The sequence below is a fragment of the Symphalangus syndactylus genome, chromosome 3, assembly GCF_028878055.3.
Source record: "Symphalangus syndactylus isolate Jambi chromosome 3, NHGRI_mSymSyn1-v2.1_pri, whole genome shotgun sequence".
Lineage (NCBI taxonomy): Eukaryota > Metazoa > Chordata > Mammalia > Primates > Hylobatidae > Symphalangus > Symphalangus syndactylus.
In genome coordinates, this window is record NC_072425.2 from 11,255,882 (window position 1) to 11,275,946 (window position 20,065).

The 20,065-nt window shown below is 59.3% G+C and overlaps 2 protein-coding genes across 9 annotated transcripts; one reads left to right on the forward strand and one right to left on the reverse strand.

The window, feature by feature from the left end:
• Positions 1 to 315: 315 nt before the first annotated feature.
• On the forward strand, positions 316 to 8,756 carry SLC2A6 (solute carrier family 2 member 6). 5 transcript variants are annotated; one of them, XM_055270476.2, is made up of 10 exons: positions 327 to 600; positions 1,151 to 1,313; positions 2,622 to 2,828; positions 3,523 to 3,622; positions 4,248 to 4,459; positions 4,743 to 4,895; positions 5,778 to 5,886; positions 6,266 to 6,451; positions 6,612 to 6,757; positions 7,681 to 8,756. In XM_055270476.2, the coding sequence occupies exons 1-10, from the start codon at positions 509 to 511 to the stop codon at positions 7,834 to 7,836; spliced, it is 1,524 nt and encodes a 507-aa protein (XP_055126451.1). In that variant the 5' UTR covers positions 327 to 508; the 3' UTR covers positions 7,837 to 8,756. The 5 variants fall into 5 exon arrangements, with proteins under 5 accessions (XP_055126454.1, XP_055126452.1, XP_063492855.1 ...); XM_055270477.2 differs by lacking the exon at positions 6,266 to 6,451 and having other exon boundaries at positions 321 to 600; XM_063636785.1 differs by lacking the exon at positions 4,743 to 4,895 and having other exon boundaries at positions 322 to 600.
• Positions 8,757 to 9,086: 330 nt separating this feature from the next.
• Positions 9,087 to 19,723, reverse strand: CACFD1 (calcium channel flower domain containing 1). Of its 4 annotated transcripts, XM_055270480.1 has the most exons (6): positions 19,523 to 19,716; positions 16,182 to 16,254; positions 14,292 to 14,417; positions 11,724 to 11,831; positions 11,295 to 11,413; positions 9,087 to 11,215 (listed from the first exon to the last, which is right to left on the reverse strand). In XM_055270480.1, exons 1-6 carry the CDS (start codon positions 19,641 to 19,643, stop codon positions 11,067 to 11,069), a joined length of 696 nt encoding a protein of 231 aa, XP_055126455.1. In that variant the 5' UTR covers positions 19,644 to 19,716; the 3' UTR covers positions 9,087 to 11,066. The 4 variants fall into 4 exon arrangements, with proteins under 4 accessions (XP_055126455.1, XP_055126456.1, XP_055126458.1 ...); XM_055270481.2 differs by lacking the exon at positions 11,295 to 11,413 and having other exon boundaries at positions 19,523 to 19,723; XM_055270483.1 differs by lacking the exon at positions 14,292 to 14,417.
• Positions 19,724 to 20,065: the final 342 nt, after the last annotated feature.

The window sequence follows — 20,065 nt, forward strand, 5'->3', positions numbered from 1 at the left end:
GGAGACAGCCAGGTCAGAGGTGGCCCTGAGACGCCACGCAACAGGGAGGGCTAGAGCGTAAGGAGGAGCGAGGTGCGCATTCGCTGTGACCCTGGCGCGCGGCTTCGCCTCTCTGGGCCTCGGTTTCCACCCCGCGAGAGCGGGTACGACGGGGGCTGCGCGCATTGCCGCAGTCACGCCTGCAAGAGCCGGGCCGGGTGAGCCGCTTCCGGCGCTCCGCGGGGGCCCCGGACGATCGGGCAGGAGCTCCGCCCTGGGACCCCCATCCTGTCTCGGGGGCGTGACCTTCGGGGGCGCACGCGGTGCCGGCCGCACCCAGGGAAGCCCGGTCCGCATCCGAGCATCAGGACAGCGTGCGGCCGCCCCATTGGCCGGCGTGTCTCTGCAGGGTCGTCCCACAGCCAATAGCGGCCGAGGGGCGGAGCCTGGCCAGTGCCCCCGGAGCTGCTGGCCCCGGGCGGCTGCTCCAGTCTGAGCGCCCTCCGCTCGCCCCGAGAGAGACCCGGCCATGCAGGAGCCGCTGCTGGGAGCCGAGGTCCCGGACTACGACACCTTCCCCGAGAAGCCGCCCCCGTTGCCAGGGGACAGGGCGCGGGTCGGGTGAGAGTCGCTGGGTTGGGGGCTGCGGGTGGGGCCTGGGGGTGGCCCTGGTTCCCTCCAGCTGGCGGCAGGCCCCCGCTCTGGGCCTCCCCTGACCTAGTCGCCACCGAGGGGCCATCTAGCTCCCTCCTGTCCCAGACACGCTACTCCTATTTAAGGAACTGGTCCCCCTAAGGGAAGGAACGATCCACAGGAGTACCGGGCCCAGCCCCCCACTACCACAGACAGTGAGACTGAGGCCCCAGCGAGCAAGGGGTCTGCCTGAGGTCACACAGCAAACCTCCAGCCGCAGCCCTGGGGGCAGAACCAGAGCCTCCTCTTCCGGAGAAAAGGCCCCAGCACCAGAGACTCAGCCACTGCAGTGAGCTAACAATGGCCTGGGAATTTCCCGGGGGAGCTGGGGCTCAGGCCCTGGAAACCTGAATGGCCTTGGACCCAGGCCTCCCCAGCACTGCCCGCTGAGCTGGGCAGCCACTGGGTTCAGAAAAGGCAATGGTCCTTGGAGGAGGGACTCAGAGACCCTGGTCTTTTTGTCCGCCACCATCACCAGGACCCTGCAGAACAAAAGGGTGCTCCTGGCCACCTTCGCTGCAGTGCTCGGCAATTTCAGCTTTGGGTATGCGCTGGTCTACACATCCCCTGTCATCCCAGCCCTGGAGCACTCCTTGGATCCTGACCTGCATCTGACCAAATCCCAGGCATCCTGGTTCGGGGTAAGGACCATCCTCTGGAGGAGGGTGGGTGCAGGGAGCAGGGACCTGCTGAGCCTTGTCTCCAGCTAGGAACCTCCCAAATTCTCCACCTTGGGAGCCCCTCCAGGGCCCTGGTCCCCGCTTGGCCAGCCATCCAGGCCGCTAGTGGGTGGAGTAAAGCTACAAGATTCCTCTGAAATGAGGAACTGAAAGCCAGTGGAGAGGGTGAGGGAAGGAGCAGGTGGGGAGGTGGCTGTCAGGGTCTATACTAGGTGGGGTTGAGGCTTCCCCAGGTCCCCACACCCACAGTTGGCTGGATAGGGGCAAGGGTATCAGGTGTCAGTGGGGAGAGGCACTGGCTGGGGCAAGGAAGGTCCACAGGACAGATTGTGGGCTGATGGAGAGGAAGATCCCAAAGTCCCAGAGTCTAGAATTATAATCATAATAGCCTCAGATGTAGAGTTATAACATAGTAGGTAAGATAAAAATTCCCAAGGTTTACTGAGCACTTCCTATATGCCAGGCATGTGTTGGGCACTGAACGTTCATTGATTCTCAGGGCCAACGCCACGAGGTAGAACTTGTGCTCTCCCCGTAAGACAGCCGAAGAAACTGAGGCTCAGACAGGCTGGGCAATATGCCCAGGTCCCACTACCAGTTAGCAGAGTCCAGAGGGGGTCCCAGTTGCTGCTGTACAGGGAACTTAAGAACCTCCAAATCTTTTTTTTTTTTTTTTTTTGAGGCGGAGTCTCACTCTGTCACCCAGGCACCCAGGCTGGAGTGCAGTGGCACGATCTCGGCTCACTGCAAGCTCCTCCTCCCGGGTTCACGCCATTCTCCTGCCTCAGCCTCTCCGAGTAGCTGGGACTACAGGCGCCCACCACCACGCCCGGCTAATTTTTTTTGTATTTTTAGTAGAGACGGGGTTTCACTGTGGTCTCGATCTCCTGACCTCGTGATCCGCCCGCCTCGGCCTCCCAAAGTGCTGGGATTACAAGCGTGAGCCACCGCGCCCGGCCAAGAACCTCCAAATCTTAAAGCCCAGGGCCTTCAAGTCACAGAATTCTCCTGTATTAAAATATTAGACATTTAAACATCAGGCTGGACAGAACCACTGTGGATATGTGGCACAGTACCTTTTCCTTAGAGCAGAATTCCCCGTTTGGGCATCCCTAACAAATGGCTGTTCCTTGAAGACAGGAGGCTCCCTGCTTCAAGTGCTTGACCAGCTCCTGGGGTCAGCCTAGGGAAGAAGCTGTCCCTGGACTCTGATGAGAGTGGGGTGCCAAGTGCCCAGACATATCTGCCCTGCACCCCCTTCCCGTGCAGTCCGTGTTCACCCTGGGAGCAGCGGCCGGAGGCCTGAGTGCCATGATCCTCAACGACCTCCTGGGCCGGAAGCTGAGCATCATGTTCTCAGCTGTGCCGTCGGCGGCCGGCTATGCGCTCATGGCAGGTGCTCACGGCCTCTGGATGCTGCTGCTCGGAAGGACGCTGACGGGCTTCGCCGGGGGGCTCACAGCTGCCTGCATCCCGGTAAGGCCAGGCCTTCCCACCCAGGCGCCCCAGTGCCTCTGTATTGATGTTGAGCCTCCATCTGACTAAGGCCTGCCAGCCTCCATGCCTTCTAGGCAATGAGAATTGTTTGCCTTCCCTGCGGATGCCGAGGGCGCCTCGGCTCATCCTCAGCAGGGCAGCTAATTTGGGGGAAATCGTCTCCCGGTCCCCAGCTGCCCCCACTCTGGACTTTCCAAGCCTTCTACCCCGTTTCTTGACCGGTCAGATGTATTACTCAATAGGAGAAAATCCACATTGAGCAATGGGTAGGAGAGGGAAGTCCCTGCCCTACACCCTCCCCGGGACCGTCTTATCTTACCCGGTACTCCACACAGGGCCTGGTGAGCCCAGCAGAGGAGACAAACTGAATGGGAGGCATGGACTCACCTGCTCAGCCCTGAAGCCTGGGAGCCCTCGGGCCTCCTTCCCAGCGTCATGCTGCCCATTTCCGAGCTGAGTACTTCCACCCGCGTCACAGTTAGGGAAACTGAGGACAGAGGGAGATCGGGCAGGCCGCCCAAGGTCCTGCAGTGAGTCATGACCAGGACTCAGCCCCACCCGAAAGCCTCCACTTCCCACTTTCTGGGGTTCACAGGGGCTGCCTCTCCCATCTCCGCCGGGCCTAGGAACCTGCATTCTCAGCAAAACCTGGTGCGGTGGCTGTGTCTTGCAGGTGTACGTGTCTGAGATTGCTCCCCCAGGCGTTCGTGGGGCTCTGGGGGCCACACCCCAGCTCATGGCAGTGTTCGGATCCCTGTCCCTCTATGCCCTTGGCAAGTATGGCCCTGCACTCTAGTGTGCAGGCTGGCGGGTGGGGTGGGTGCTGCCAAGGTAGACGTGGGTGGAAAGGGAATGATTTGCCCCAGAACAGATCCTGGGCTGAGAGGCAAGAGATCTGGCATCCCGGCCCCACTCAGTCAGCACGTTGCTGTGCACCTCCAGGCAGGGCCTGCCCCTCTAGCCACAGGCCCAGTCCCCAGCTGGGGCAGCCAGGGCTTCTCCTGGACCCACAGTCGCCAGACTATCTTTTAACGGCAGAAAGTTTCCATCAAATGCCATCTCAGATGGGAAGTCCAGATAGAAAAGAAATCACAGTGCATGCAGCTGCACAGTTGAGGGGGTGTGGAGGTCTTGGGTGGAGGCCCAGGCCCTTGCCTGCCCAACCTACCCCTTCCTCATCCTGCCCTGGCCCTGAGACTTTCCAAGGACTTCCCACTATGTGCCAGGGGCTAAGCAATCCCTGCAGCCCCACCCTGCCTGGGGCAATCAGGGTAGGCTTCCTGTAGGAGATGGCCCTTGGACTAGACCTTGAAGGGCAGATGAGGTTATTCAGAGGCTCCACAGGGAAGGGGCTGTACCAGGCCTGGACCTGGCCCCTCACCCACCCCTCGCCCCCAGGCCTCCTGCTGCCGTGGCGCTGGCTGGCTGTGGCTGGGGAGGCGCCTGTGCTCGTCATGATCCTGCTGCTCAGCTTCATGCCCAACTCGCCGCGCTTCCTGCTGTCTCGGGGCAGGGACGAAGAGGCCCTGCGGGCGCTGGCCTGGCTGCGTGGGACGGACGCCGATGTCCACTGGGAGTTCGAGCAGATCCAGGACAACGTCCGGAGACAGGTGCAGGAGGGTGTGCCCCCCAGCCTGGCAGGCCCGCCTCCAGCACTTCAGCTCTGTGTGGCCGTGGAGGCTTTTCCTAGAAGACAGGATCACAGTAGTTCCCACTAATCCAAGTGTCTGGGTTGGGGTGGGGGGCTGTCCCAGAGCCTGGGTGGCCTGGTAAGCTGGTTCTTTCCTGGAGGGGAAAATGGTGGTCTCCCACCCAACCCCTGGCGGTCCAGGGCAGGATGGCGCCTGCTGGAGCGGCTGGCCCAACGCCCTCAGCGGCAGCCTTGTGTTTCAGAGCAGCCGAGTGTCATGGGCTGAGGCACGCGCCCCCCATGTGTGCCGGCCCATCGCCGTGGCCTTGCTGATGCGCCTCCTGCAGCAGCTGACGGGCATCACGCCCATCCTAGTCTACCTGCAGTCCATCTTCGACAGCACTGCTGTCCTGCTGGTGAGAGCCCAGCCCCGGCCGGCGCCCACCCACGGGGTCCCCTGGAGGCTGGCGGGGCAGGCCGGGCTTGGGAGGCAGGGCCTGCTCCTGCACTTACCCAACCCCTGACCTTACCCACACCTGCTCTGTGCCAGGTGTCAGGGATGTCACAGCAAGATCTGAGATCTGGGCCTTGTGGAGACAGTTCCTGTGCCTTTACCTGTTCTCAGAATGTTTTTTAAGATAAGCTTAAATGTTTTAAAATAAAATACTGGCAAAATCCCAACAGGAGGCCAAGGCGGGAGGATCACTTAAGCCCAGGAGTGTGAGACTGCAGTGAGCCACGATCGCACCACTGCACTCCATCCTGGTGACAGAGCAAGACCCTGTCTCTAAAAACATATAGAAATTTTAAAAATTAAATAAAATACATGGGATTATAAAGGAAACCAGCTTTATAGAAACGTGGACCCCTTGAGGCCACAGACCCCAGGTTCAGAGCCCTGTGGCATCTGCCACTTGATGAGGGAAGTCACTTTCCCCTCTGAACCTCCACTTCCTCCTCTGCAAGATGAAGATAGCAGCACATTTCCATCAGCCTGCCCCAAGGCTCAAAGTGAGATGAGATTTGAAGATTAGTAATAGCACGGTTCGGCAAGTCATCCTCACGCCTGGATTCTGTGCCAGCTGGGCGTAGTGGTGGGCAGAGCAGATGTGTCCCTGCCCAGGAGCCCCATAGGCTCGGACAGTAGATGCCCAGCATGCTTTAGGTGCCAGGCCACTCAGTACTGCACTGAGCTGCTGACCTGAGCCCCTGCAATCCCTGCCAGGACAAGCTGGGTCCTGGAGCGGGAGGGGAAGAGCAGGCAGGTCCCTCAGCCCTGGTGGCCTCCCCCCACATAGCCCCCCAAGGACGATGCAGCCATCGTTGGGGCCGTGCGGCTCCTGTCCGTGCTGATCGCCGCCCTCACCATGGACCTCGCAGGCCGCAAGGTGCTGCTCTTCGTCTCAGGTAAGCACCCTGCAGGCAGCCCTCCTGCCCCACTCCTCCGCATGGGTTGGGGCTGGGCTGGGTGTGCAGGCCTGCCTCGGGGTGGGGCTGTGTGGCTGAGAACTGCAGAGCACCTGCCTCCCTAGCATCAGCAGGGCCCTGGCCCAGGCCAGTGGCTCCAGAAAGGTCCGCTGGGGCTCCGAGTGGACACACTGGCTGTGACACTCCACGGGCGAGCCTGACACGCGGCTGGAGACAGAGCTTGCTGCCCTGCTGGGGGCCTCTAGTCCCAGACACGAGCTGGACCACGCAAGTATCAAGGGGCTCTGCAGAAGGAGCTCTGAGAGAAACAGCTGGCTCAGAGGGTCCTGGCCCCACGAGGCCACCTGTCTGTCCACAGCGGCCATCATGTTTGCTGCCAACCTGACTCTGGGGCTGTACATCCACTTTGGCCCCAGGCCTCTGAGCCCCAACAGCACTGCGGGCCTGGAAAGTGAGTCCTGGGGGGACTTGGCGCAGCCCCTGGCAGCACCCGCTGGCTACCTCACCCTGGTGCCCCTGCTGGCAACCATGCTCTTCATCATGGGTAGGTGTGGCAGTGGCTCAGAGGGGCAGGCTGTCTTGGGTGTTAAGGGATGGGTGATATGTCTGGGGTGGCTGGAGAGGGGGGTCTCCAGCAGCTCAGCGGAGACAGAGCCGCCTCCAGTCACCCCACAGGGCCTGAGCCTGCCTCCTCCTCTGAGCAGGCTACGCCATGGGCTGGGGCCCCATCACCTGGCTGCTCATGTCTGAGGTCCTGCCCCTGCGTGCCCGTGGCGTGGCCTCAGGGCTCTGCGTGCTGGCCAGCTGGCTCACCGCCTTTGTCCTCACCAAGTCCTTCCTGCCAGTGGTGGTGAGTGTTCAGCCCCAGGCCCCTAGGCCCTCTCTGACTGGCCAAGACTCTTCTCAGTGCCAGGGGCTGTGCCAAAGCCAGCTGTCGGGACCCTAACTCTCATTGACCCTAGGAGATGAGCACACACTCCCTGAACTCAGAGGCCCCAGAGTGGTCACGTGATAGCCTGGCAAAGGCTCTTCATTATAACAAACAGGAACGGGCGTAGGAAACTGTTCTGGGAAGTCAGGTTACCTCCCAGACCAGGGCAGGACAGGGCCCAGAACCCTGCCGGGAGCCCAGGAAGCCACCTCCCCACCGTGCTCCATCTCCCGCCCTCCTGGGCGCTGGGTCTCAGCAGCACCCACACTCCCCTCCCCAACCCCACCCACTCCCCCTGCCTCCCGGTTCAAAACTACGGACCCTGTGACCAGCCAGAATCTGTGAGGCCCAGAGTAAGTTCCCATGAGGGAGAAGCTGGCTAGGGCAGCCTAAGCCAGCGCCTAAGCTGTCCCCGCAGTGGTCAGGGCAGGGGGGTTGGGGGAGGGCAGGCAACCCAGAGTGAGTCCATCAGCCTAGAGGGTCCAAGAAGAACCTGCGTGCCCACCAGGCTGCGGGGCGGGCCTCCTGCAGGCTGCAGCGTGGAACAGCTGGGACGCCAGCGCTGGGTAGGGGGTGTGGAGGGGGTACCTGAGCTGAGGCCAGAGGGCCCAGCCCCTGAGAAAGGCCGAGGAGCAGACGGGATGCAGACTTCAAGGGCCACTTCGGATTTGTCCTGGGGGCAGTGGGGGAGCCCTGGTGTGGGGGAGTGGTCTCTGAACACAGGAAGGACCAGATGAAGGCCCCACGGGGCTGGTCGCTACCAGCAGCGCCCACGAGCTCCTCCTGGGGCAGGAGGACCCTGGAGCTTCTCCCTGTGACCTGGCCCCGCTCTTCACCCGCAGAGCACCTTCGGTCTCCAGGTGCCTTTCTTCTTCTTCGCGGCCATCTGCTTGGTGAGCCTGGTGTTCACAGGCTGCTGTGTGCCCGAGACCAAGGGACGGTCCCTGGAGCAGATCGAGTCCTTCTTCCGCACGGGGAGAAGGTCCTTCTTGCGCTAGGTCAGGGTCCCCGCCTGGAGGGGGCCAAACCCCCAGTGGCTGGGCCTCTGTGTTGGCTACAAATCTGCACTCTGGGACCAAGAGGCAGCGGTCATCCCTGCTACCAGCCAGAGCACAGGAAGAGCAGCGTGATAGGGCCTCAGCAGCGGGTGCCCCTGGCTCCGGACAGGTAGCACTGCTGTCCAGCCACAGCCCCAGCCCAGGCAGCCCACAGTGCTGCACATAGCCATGAGCAACAGGAGAGCATACAACCCTGCGTCCAGGGACACGGCCCTGCTGGGTGACCTCAGGCCTAGTCCCTTACCCTTGCGTGAAGGACACGCCCCACAGAAGGCTACGGGGAGGACTGAAAGGACAGGGCTGGAAGCAGCCAAGTAACGTAGTCATATCATCACGCTCTGATCTGGTGGCATCTGACTGTGCAAGGAAGACCCGGCTCTGCCCCCACAAGTCTTATGGGCACCACAGGGGACATCCTGGACTTAAAAAGCCAGGGCAGGCCGGGCACAGTGGCTCACACCTGTAATCCCAGCACTTTGGGAGGCCGAAGCAGGTGGATTACCCGAGGTCAGGAGTTCAAGACCAGCCTGGCCAACATGGTGAAACCCCGTCTCTACTAAAAAATACAAAAAAGCCGGGTGTGGTGGCACACACCTATAGTTCCAGCTACTTGGGAGGCTGAGGCAGAACTGCTCAAACCCAGGAGGTGGAGGCTGCAATGAGCTGAGATCATGCCATTGCACTCCAGCCTGGGCAACCAGAATGAAACTCCGTCCCCACCCCCTGCCAAAAAAAAAAAGCCACGGCAAAGGACCTGGCATGGCCACTTCCTCCTGCCCCAGCCCAACCTCTGGGAACAGGCAGCTCCTATCTGCAAACTGTGTTCACCCTTTTATAAAAATAAAGGAACTGGACCTGTAGTCCTAGCAAGGAAAGAGTGGGGTCTACTCCAGGAGGGGAGCCCCCCACAGCAGCCAGGCTAGACCCGAACCAGCCAAGGTTGCCAGGGCCACTGACTGCTGATCCACAGCAAAGCAGGGCAGGGAAGAGGCTGCTGTGAGGGGAAGCCCACCGTGAGACCCACCCTTAATAGGCTCCTCTTTCTAGCTGTGTGACCTTGGGCAGGTCACTTTCCTTGTCTGGGATGCTGGGGGCAGCCTCGGGACAGGACCTGGAGTTATTTCCTGGGCCAGCGGCTCCTGCCTGGCTTCCACACTCACACACAGGCACCAAGGCAGAAGGGAGCGGAGGGCAGGCACGCGAGCCATGGCCGCGCTTTATTGCTGAAGACGCACACAGAACACAGAGGAACAGACAAGGAGGAAAGGGCGCCACACATAGCCCAGATCAGGCAGGAGTGGCCCGGCTGCCGGAAGAGACATTCCTTGCAAGGCAGGGCCCCTGCTGGACAGCGCACCCCCCTGGGCCACAGGGTCAGGGACCCCAGGACTGCACAGCTGCAGACTTGCTGGGAACCTGGGACAGGTGACCCGCCTGCTCTCGCCTGTGGCCAAGGGCCTTCCACCTCTGCATCCAGCCATGCACCCCCCATTTCCCCACAGGGCACAGGGGCAGCCTTCCTTGATCCACAGCCAACCCTTCTCCTGCTGTCTCTGGCTGTGAGGCCCCTCTGGCAGAGGCAGCAGCAGGCAGGCCAGGCAGAAGGGGGCCCGGGGTCCCACTACCTGGGTAGGAATGAGCAGAGGGTGGGCAGAGCCCTTGCTCCTTGTGGGAGGTAGATAGGTCTCACCGCATACGTGGGACAGATGTGTGCACGCACACACATATACACACACACACACACAGCCCTTTGAACCCAGCACTGGCCTGAGGAAGGTGGCCCTGGAGGAACCCTGAAGGCACATGTCCACCAGGCTATAATGCCCCTGCCACCCTGGGGCTCAGCTGGCCAGACTCCCAGGGGTGTGGTGCTGCTGACCCAGGAGCCCACTAAGTCCGCAGGGCAGTACTGGACAGGGCCCAGAGAACCCCACGCCCAGCCCACTAGCCTGCCACTCCCGGCCTCAGATGCAGATGGGCCCGAGAGGTGTTCCTGGGAAACAGTTCACTTAGCAAGACGCAGTACCTGTGCTCCAGAAGCTCAGCGCAGGCCCAGCCTGGGGTGGGCCCCAGATGGAGTATCTTCCACACCCGCCCACTTCTGCCAAGCCCCACCTGGGCTAAGCCAGGCCCGACCAGGCACCTGCCCGATGGCTGAGAGCCAGCCTCACGGTCAGAGAGGCCAGCGGGCTGAGGCCACGGGGTAGAGGGAATATGGGGATGCACATCCTGGGCACCAGCTCTCTGCATCCTCCCTGGGTAGGCCTGGCTCCAGACGGCCTGGCACCCAGGGCAGCGGGGACAGCTCTGTGTGAGGAGGTGACTGTGGCCTCTGCCCAGTTCTTAAATGGCAGAAGCTCCCTGAGGGCAGGGCTTGGGCAGGCCAGCAGGAGCACCTGAGTGGGGCTGAGGTCAGACCCACTAACCCACTAATGGGGCTGGGCTGTGGCTGACGGGACAGGGCCACACCAGGGAGAGGGTGGGCACCCTCAGGGGTGCCAGGGAGAGCCTGCTCTCCCCACTTCCTTAGCACCAAGGCCAGCAGGGGCAGGGGGTGATGGGCAGAACCTAGGGAGGGAGCAGCCAAGGGGCCTTGAGGTGGCCTGTCCAAGGTTCCCGGGGCTGGCAGGGAACATCCCCCACCCAGCTGTCCAGTCACTGCCAAGGCTGCAGTTCCAGGTACCGGGGTGCACCTTAGGAGCCCTATGGGCTTCTTCAGAAGGCAGGGTGACAGTGGGAGCTGCACCCTAGGCAGCAGTGGGAGGTTGCTGGCAGCGGCAGGCTGTCCCAGGCCCTGGGGCTCCACCTGCCGAAAGAGCTGGGGGAGGTCCCTCTGCTCAGTGCCCAGGTGGCAGGGTCCCACTTGATACCCCTCCCTTCAAGCCAGGACCAGCATCTCCAGGGGAAGCTGCTCCCAGGTCACAGCAGGTCACTGGCAGCCCTGTCTGTGGTGTGAGGTCTGCAGACCCACCCAGCGGAGAAGCAGGGCCGGGTGGTGTCTACACAGCTGCTGCAGGCTCTGCCTCAACTCCAGCAGCCGAGACCCTCACACCAGCAGCCAGTGGCTCCTGGCTTAAGCCAGTCTGGAAAAAGGAGCAGAGGACTCCAGATGTAGGGGCACGTGCAAAGGCCCCTCTCTAGGCTGTGCCTCGGCGTGGACAGTCCAGGCCTCACTTGGACCCACACAGAGCCAGAAGAGGGGACAGGGAGGGAGGGGCGCCCAGCCCTTCACAGCTCCCCCTCCAGCGTCTCTGCGAGCTTCTCCTCATCTGCCTGCTGCCTCTGCTGCTGGATCCTGGCATAGGAGATCGCATCGCCCCTGGGGAGAGAGAGACGCAATGTCACGTGGAGCACCAGCCCCACGCCCACAGCCCTCCTGACCACTGCCCAGTTCCTGCCCTGGGACATTTCCCCAGAGACAACTGCTGGGGTGGCAAAGGCCTGTCTTGTCCCCTCTGAGAGTGGCCCAGGCTTCCTGGGATGCTGGGCTGAGAAGGAACCAGCCTCAGTCTTGGCTCTGCAGGAGAGAGGGTGGCAACTGACTACAATGCCCGGTGCAGACCTGGGAGGGGAAGGGGCTCCCACCAGCCATGTTTTTGCTATCCTTGCTGCAGACCGTGATGGGGCAAGACTGGGCCACGCAGAAGTGTTGTGAATCCTGTCTTCACCCACTCGAGCTGAGCCCTGGAGGCACGGATGGGTTACTGGGACCTCTGCCTCGGTCTCCACTAGCTAAAAGGGGCCACTCTCAGATCCTCCTCACTTGAGGGACTTCGGGGGGTGGGGGAAGGAAGGCCCTGCCCAGGGGCTGGGCCTGGCAGACGCACTTTTTGCCCAGAGCAGAGAGTCCATACAGCACCCCTGTGGCAAAGGCAATGGCGTTGCCCAGCAGCGTGGTCAGGGTCAGGTTGATGATGATGGGAACAACCGCCATCCTGGGGGGAAAGCAGAGGTCAAGGGGGCACTCCAGCCCCACAGCCACCACATCCTTCCCCGCTTCCCAGACTCGGCCCAGCCCCCTTCTTAGACACCCAGGGCACAGGAAGGATCCCCAAAAATCAACTCAGACACAGCTTCAGAAAGTCCTTGATCAGCCCTGAACTTGTCTGTAAAACTTCCATTCTGGGAATAGGATCCAAAGCTTTCATCAGATTTTTGAAGGGGTCTGTGATCCCAAAAAGGGCTAAACAGTAACGAGATGGTCCAGTGCTCTCACTGTGAGAAAAACTGGCCAGAAAGAGCCTGTGACAGAGAATCTGGCTTCCCATCCAGGACCTACTAGCTTCGTGGGCAAGTTACTCAGAATCTCCACCGTGGAGAGGGGATCAAACCTTGTCTGAGGTCAGGCATGTTAACTACACAATGCTGAACCACAAGCACTAAATAAACGCTCTGAGTTATGGAGTAACACCAGCCACATCGCCACAAGTAAAGTCCCCAGAATTCAACCACATGGAACACAGGCTCTCATCATGGGAGGACTGCAGGCTGCGGGGTCTGCCCAGACCTTGCTGCAGTTTGGCATCACCTGGTGGCAGGGTCCACTGGGGCTTAAGCATCCCCAGGGCTGATTCTTCATCCTGGCTGGAATTTCCAGGCCAGCAGCAATTCCTGGGCTAACTGGGCCAGGAGGATACCTGCAGCCTGGAGGCCAGCACTGTGTCCTGTCACCTCCCTAGAGGAGGCTGCCTGTGCGGGAGGACGAGACTCGTGGCCAATTGCATTCTACCTCAGTTTCCATTCTTGTAGACATGTGGTTGTGAGATTTTTCTGTCGTTAAAAAATTTCAAAATGATAAAATAATAATAGAAATTACAAAGAAAAAGAAGGACCACGGCGGGGAAACTTCTGACAAAAACAAAATTAAAGACAAACAAGAGGCTGGAAAAATAGTTGCAGGAAATACAACCAAGGATCATGAAATCTTTAATACAGAAAACACACTGAACTTGCTAAGCAAAACACTGAGGTTCCCATAGGTTAAAAAGTAAACAAGAAAATTTTCAAATCAGAAAATGCAATGGGAACACGTGGAAAAATATTTTTCCCTCTTAGATAACAAATAGATAAATGCAAATATGAAGTGGTGCGCAGCCCTGGGCTGGGGTGGGGACGGGGGAAAGACTCAAGGGACCTCTTTGGAAAGCAACGTAGCCACGCATCTTAAAATATTTTTAATGATCAGAATCTTTGACCCAGTAATTCCACACCTGAAAATAGATCTTAAGGAAATCATCATAAACACAGAAAAAGTTTTAGCAGACACATGTTTATCACAGCTCGATTTACACCAGTTAAGAAATTAAGAAAAGCATGATACATCCAGCTGAACGAATATTCTTGTATTGAAAGAATGTTATAAAGTCTGTGGTGATGTTAAAATGCTTATATCATTACACTAAGTGAAAAAAGCAGGATGCAAACTTATTCATAATGGTTATAACTGTGTTAAAAGCAGACTTTTAAAAAATGCCTGCAGACAGGAAGCACACACATCAGAAGATTAGCAGGCAGTGGGCTTCGAGTAACATTGTTCTATTTTCCAAATTATTGTGAATGAATTTCTATTATGTCTAGCATTTTTAAAATACAGCTTTTTGAACCCCTAAGGACATGACACTGCGTGTAGATAAGAGCTTTGTGATTCTGTGTTCTTCGTGATTTAGATATGGCACAACATGGCTCCAGAACTAAGTATGTGGCTTGTGCTCTTACCATCAAAACTACCGGGCCTCTCTGAAGGGGAAGCAAGCTTGCATCTAGACTTCCTAAAGATAACCTAGACAATAATAAATACTGCTGCCACCAGCCTCCTATGCACTAGAGGCATTATTCTAGGAGCTTCCATGTATTAAACTTATCCTGAAATTAGTTCCATCTTATGACTTAGAGGAGAAGTATTACATATTGATTTCATTGTTAGGAATGGGAAAATTTTTAACAAGCATATTTAGAGGGCAACCACATTTTCTGCTCTGCAACCTGCTTCTCCCTCTTCACGTCAGGACATCTAGATGAACCCACTCTTCAGAGAGGCTGCAGAGAAACATGTCCTACAGACCTACTATCATCTGGTTAACAACTCCCAGTGGACGGACCAAAATTCCAGACATTTCCCATTTCTCTCCACTGCATGGAATGCTGCCACACATGCTCATATACCTCTGAACCTTCCAGTGACTACAGCACAGCGACAGCTGAGTTCCTGGGTGCAGAACCACTGAGGCACATTTTGGCAGCTATAAGCAAATCACTGTGCACAAAGGCAATCCCAGTTTACACTTCTACAGAGAGGAACTGAATACACTGCCCACCCTCACCTGACTTTTGGGTCCTATTTTGTTAGTGGGGTTTTGGGGAACTGTGTCACGGGACCCTGCCCAGCAACCCCTCACCCGCAGTAGAAGACAGCCTTCTGCCAGGAGCGCAGCCGGTCCACCTTCTCCGCCACTGTGTTTGCGAACTCGATGAACTGGCAGCAGAAGGGCGCCTCGCACAGCAACAAGATGAAGGCATTCATGCTGCAGGGACCAGGGCAGGAGAAAAGCAGCGACTGACAATCCCAGAAGGATGAGGGCGGCCCCCAGTGCCAGTGCCATAAGGAATGCCACCTCCCTCACCCTCCTGCCCTCATCCTTCCTCCTCCAGGAAGCCGCCCGGCTGCTCCAGGGCACCTGCTTGTACCCCCCGAAGAGCCTCTGCTGAAGACCCCAGCATTCCCCAGCTGCTCCTGCACACCCATCTCCCCAACTGAACTCAACACTCCTAGAGGGAAGCCCCTGGGCTTCTGCTTCCCTTTATCCTCCTCCTGTGTGAGATGGAGGAGAGGGACCCCACATCATGGCACTGCTACCACACTGCGGCAGGTTCATCCACAGACGGGGCACTGGCAGCTGTGTCCTCTGTCTGCTGTTAGTATTATCGCCATGGCCACCAAAAGCCATCAGTGGCACCAGCACCAGGAAGGCTGCCCCACCAGGGAGGCAGAGAGCTGGAGCCACGCAGTCCCGAAACAGTCACGGAGAGCTGCCCACACACCCGATGCCACCGGCCCCAGGCCCAGGGACACCCAGGGGAAGCCCACGCTGGAGAGGAGGAACTTTAGCAAGTCCTTGCGTCCAGCCCTATGTTTGGGGTGGGAACAGCTAACCCACTGGTGACGGAGGGCGTCTGCTATGGTCTTGGTATTCTCTATGCGTGGGTAACAATCAGTTACCAGACACTGAGCCAGGCCCTTCCGTCCCTAAGCCTGGGAGAAAAGTGCCATCATTATGCCTGTGTAACAGAAATGCAGGCTCAGGACACCCAAGAGCCACCCCAAGCCCGGGGCAGGCACTCTCTTCACAACTCTTAAGCACTGCACCCCACCCCGAGCCTCCCACACACCAGGCCTGCAAGCACGGGCTCACTCTGTGCTGGACCAGCCCTTCCACTTCAAACTCGGCCAGGCTCCGACTCCACCCCCTGAAGCTAGGCCAGGCACCTCTGTCCATCCCCCTTCCCTGTCCACCACTGGCCAGCACGGGCGTTGGGGACCCCGCCACAGCAGGCCCCCGAGGCTCTCCACTGGCCATAGGTCATTGGGGACGGGATCTGAATCACGTCTAGCTCTGTACCCCTCAAGGCACCAAGCCCCACGAGGACACTCATCAATTCCTGGTGCACAGCCACTTCTCATGTGCCCCAAGCCACACAGGCCTGCCCTCACCCCGCCTTCCCTTCCAATGGGATGGTGACACCCTGGCAGGAGGTGGGCATGGAACGTACATGAAGATGTTCTGACCACGGGTTCCCGTGACAACTCTGACCCGCCTCTCCCATCTGTCTTTGGCACAGCTCCAAGCTAGCGTGCCCTCCCCCAGTGGACCACTCAACCCAGTCCTCAGCCAGCCCCAATGAACAGCCTTCCCCACCCCAGTCCTGGGAGTTCCCAGAGGGCGAGGGCCCCAGTATAGTGGATTTGGCATCTGCAGTCTCAGTGGATGCTCCAGAAATGTCTGGAGCACTGATGGCCTTGCCCCTGCACCGGATGAAGGCCGGGGTGGGCATTCCCTGGGCCTTGACCTCTCATTAGGAAACTAAACATGGTGGGGGTATGAAGGGGAAGAAGCCCCATGCTGTGGCCAGAAACTCACATGCCCCAGGTGCGCAGGCTGGAGCCAGTAACCACGGCAACCACAAGGATGCTCGTTCCCACGGTCCCTGCCACTCCTCTGCCCCGGGAAGCGCCCTGCAGATTCCCGACCAGCAAGACCCCTGGGGCAGGACAGCCATGCACTACTCACATCATCCACACGCCGGCCGCGATGTTCAGAGGGTGGATGGTGATGCAGTTGAAGAGGCCAGAGATCGCGCAAGCTTGAAACAAGAGACACGGGCAGGAGTCAGCAGGGAGGCAGGCGGAGCCTGCTGGGATGGCGGCCTTGGGAGATGACTGGAAAGGATGAGAGTTTCTGCAGATGCTCAGCACACAGTTCTCACAGCACCCAGAAGCCTGCCCTCTATCGTCTGAGACAGGTGAGGAGACGCAGAGAGGTGCTGTGGCTTGCCCCAGGCCCCACAGCAAGGTGGCAGCAAGGTGGCAGGTGGATCTCACAGCACCCTCTCTCCACTCCAGGGCTCAGAGGAACTGGCCCTTTGACCCCAGCTACATCAATATCCACCTCAAAGGGAGGTTAGGATTAAAGAAGGATTAAAGAGTGAATGTCCCTCAAGGATTCAGGCCAGTGCTCCCCCAAGACTCAGCCTTCGGTAAGGGTCACTTGTCACCATTCACAGGGTCGGCCACACAAGAAGTCCTCTGACTCAGAAAATGTGGCTTGGATTTTGGTTGAGACAAGGGGTGCCTCTCTCAGAAAAGAGATGGGAACCAGGTAAGACAGAGCAGCAGTTCCATCTCTAACTTCCTCACCAGCCCTGTGCCGCTGGCACGCTATCTTCATCTTCCTAGGCCCGTTTCTCCTCTTGCACATGAGCAAGTCCCACAGCCCAGCCACACACCACTGAAATGCCATGAGGCCAGGAAGGGGAGGGGGCGTCTTCTTCCACCCCAGAACGTGGCTTCTCTGATGCCCAGATGTGCAGCCTTGATGCCCCGCCTCCCAGCTGCACCTCACCAAAAGGGTCGCTTGCACCCAACTCCCTCCTCTACCCACAGCCTGCAGCCCGGCTTCACCGGAACTCCAGGAGCCTTCAAGGTAGGTCCAAGGAGCTGGCTGCTAGGCAGGGAGCAAGCCCAGGCCATCGCTGAGGGGGGCCTTGGAAGCAGTAATTAGCAACCAGCTCATTAAACTTGCAGCAGCTCCTCTGCACCTGATCCCTCCACCCGGGTCTGGAATTCTGCCGTTTTCCACTTTCCCAGGTAACCTTATGCAGACAGCAGGCAAAGAAGCCAGATAAAGTGAGCCGAACTGCAATGGGACTGCTTCGTGGGCCCCCAGGGTCTCCTAAAACAAAGGACTCAAGCCGTTGCACTGCTCAGCACAGCCTTAGATATCTGCCTTCAGACAGCAAGGTGTTCCAGAACCACAGGTGCGCAGGGGCCTGCCTGCCCCAGCAGAGTGCCCAAAGGGTGACACGGCTCCCTGCCTCTCTGCTGTGCCTGGCCTCACCTGACAGCTCGGCTGTGCTTCCTGCTGCAGTCAGCATTTGGCCTCCAGCTCCAACCCTACCCCAGCTGTCCAACCCACAGCCAGCCTTGGGGGAGGACCAGGTGTCAACCCAGACCAGCAGGCTCCAGCCAGGAATCCTTTAGCAATAAAGGGCTGGAGGATGTCCAACTGGGGGCCTCAATGATGATATCTTCCACATGAGGGGGCTGTCACCATGCAATCCTGTCCCCTCCCAAGGTATCACCTCCAGATGCTCTTAGGATCCAAGGTAGACCCTCTCCAGCTACTCTCTCTGATCCCCTCACCCTGGAGGAGGAAAACCTTACCCCAAGGACCAGCCAGGCACACAACCCTTGTTTGAATTCCTGCTGCATCTCTAAAACACCCTGCATTTTTGCATTCTACCCTGTAATACAGCATTTGATATTCACATAACCGTGCCCCCAAAAATCTGCAGATGCAACTGACAACTCAGGGCAATGCCACAGGTTTCTCCTGAAGCTTCATCTGTAGACCCAACAGAGCGCCAGGAACTCCCAGGAAAGGCAGAGGTACCTCACTTTGAGAGGCACAGAACTGAACAAGACTTCAGAGCAAATTTGGGAGTCGGCAGGGCCACTGACCAAGAAGGAAGGAGGTGTGGCCTACAGGCCATAGGACCTTTCCTTCCTCACCACTGACCATGTCACCCTGCTGCACCGCCCACCCTAGTCTGCGGGGAAAACAGCTAACCAGACATGAGAGCACTGGATCCAAGGCCTAACCTCAAGCCCACCAGTCTCTCCTGCAAAGTCAAAAGCGTACTTGCCCTGAAGACCAGTGACACAAACTCGGGGCCTTTTTGCGATTTGGGGGTAGGGCCTGCCCTACCGTATCCGTTGCCTCTGGATAACGGCATGCCTAGTGAGGACAGCACACTCCTAGCCCGGCACCCTCCTGCCTCAACCTCCCTCCACCCTCAACCTCCTTCCACCCTCTACCCACCTGGAAAGGCTGTGGAACCCAAGGTGACCCTGAAAAGGTGGTCCTTCTGGCAGGAGAGCTGATGGGGTCTGCCCTGCCCAGGCCCAGAGCTAGCCCTCTGTGCCAGGCAGGCACTGTTTAAACCCTGTAGACATCCTCGAGAGGCATTCTCTAAGACCTTGCCCACTCCAGTAATTCACAAGGTTGAGGGCAGACAGGAGAGGAAAGGATATCATTCAGACAGACTTGTCTTTCCCTGGAAGGCCAGCTGTACCGCTTCCATTCACTCCTGGAGCAGACCTGCCTCCTTCTTTGTCCTTTTCTGGCTGCGCTTAAGAGCCTAGCTTCCCTGGGAGCCTAAGGTCAGGGTCTGTGCCTGGGATGCGTGCGGAGAAGGGGAGGAGGGCCGGTGACAGGCAGCTAAGGCAGCAGCAACGGGGGAGAGATGACAGCGGACAGAGGACCCAGGGAGAGGCCGGGCCCTCAGCTCACTGCCCCGCGGCCCCCAGGGGCCACCTGTGCCCTGACACCACCTGACCCTCAGCAAACTTCCGCCCAGTGGCTTCCTGCCAGAAATCTAGCCAGCCGTACACCCGCCTCCCTTATAAACAATCCTTGCCCAAAGGTTAGCAACGTGGCTGCCGTCACCTACGCCCAAGTCAACAGTTGACGCTTACTACGGGCCAGGTGAGCATGCGCCCCGTGAGCATCACCAAGAAAGTCTCACGAATGCCCCTGGGGGTCGAGGGGAGGGCTCAGTCAGGTGTCCCAGGCCGGTGCCCCCCAGCCCTGGGGTTTCTGGTCTCTCCGGGAATGTTCCCAGAAGCGCCAGCCCAGCCCGGGATACCAAGGCGCCCAGGCCCGAGCCGGTAACCATGGTAACCCCAGGACGCCGGCTCCCGGCGGCCCCGGCACTCCTCCGCCCCGGGAGGCGCCCGGCAGACCCCCAACCCCCAGCGGGTCCTTTCCCCTAGGGCCGCCGGGGCGGGGCGGGGCAGGGCGAGGAGCGCATGCGCGGCGGGGCCGGCCCCTCTCCCCGACCGGGTACTCACAGACTGCCCCCAGCACCCCAGACAGGCGACACAGCCAGCGGTACCACCACGTCATGCCCTCTTCCTGCTCGGGCGGCGCAGAGCTGACGGACGCCGCGGGCGCCCCACCTGAGCCGCTCATGGTGCCGCCGTCAGGCGCAGCTCACTGCCCTCACAAAGGACTCGGTAGCCGGCCGCGTTCGAGCCGGCGCGCTGCCTTGTGGGAAAGGGAGCATATTAGCATGCGGGGCGGGGCCTTCAGCCTGCGGCTAGGCGCGCCCGAGGAGAGGCGGGTGCTCATTAGCATAGGGAGCGGGACCCTCAGGCCGCGGCTAGGTGCGCTCGAGGGGAGGCAGGTGCTCATTATTGTAGGGGGCGGGACCCGCAGGCTGCGGCGAGGTGCTGGAGGTGGGGAGCTCGTTAGCATACGGGGCGGGGCTCGCAGGCATCGGAGAGGCGCGCCCGAGGGGGGCGGGCGTCATTAGCATAGGGGGCGGGGGCTCGCAGTTTGCGGCGACTTGCTCCCTAAAGAGGCGGGCGCTCATTAGCATAGGGGGCGGGGTC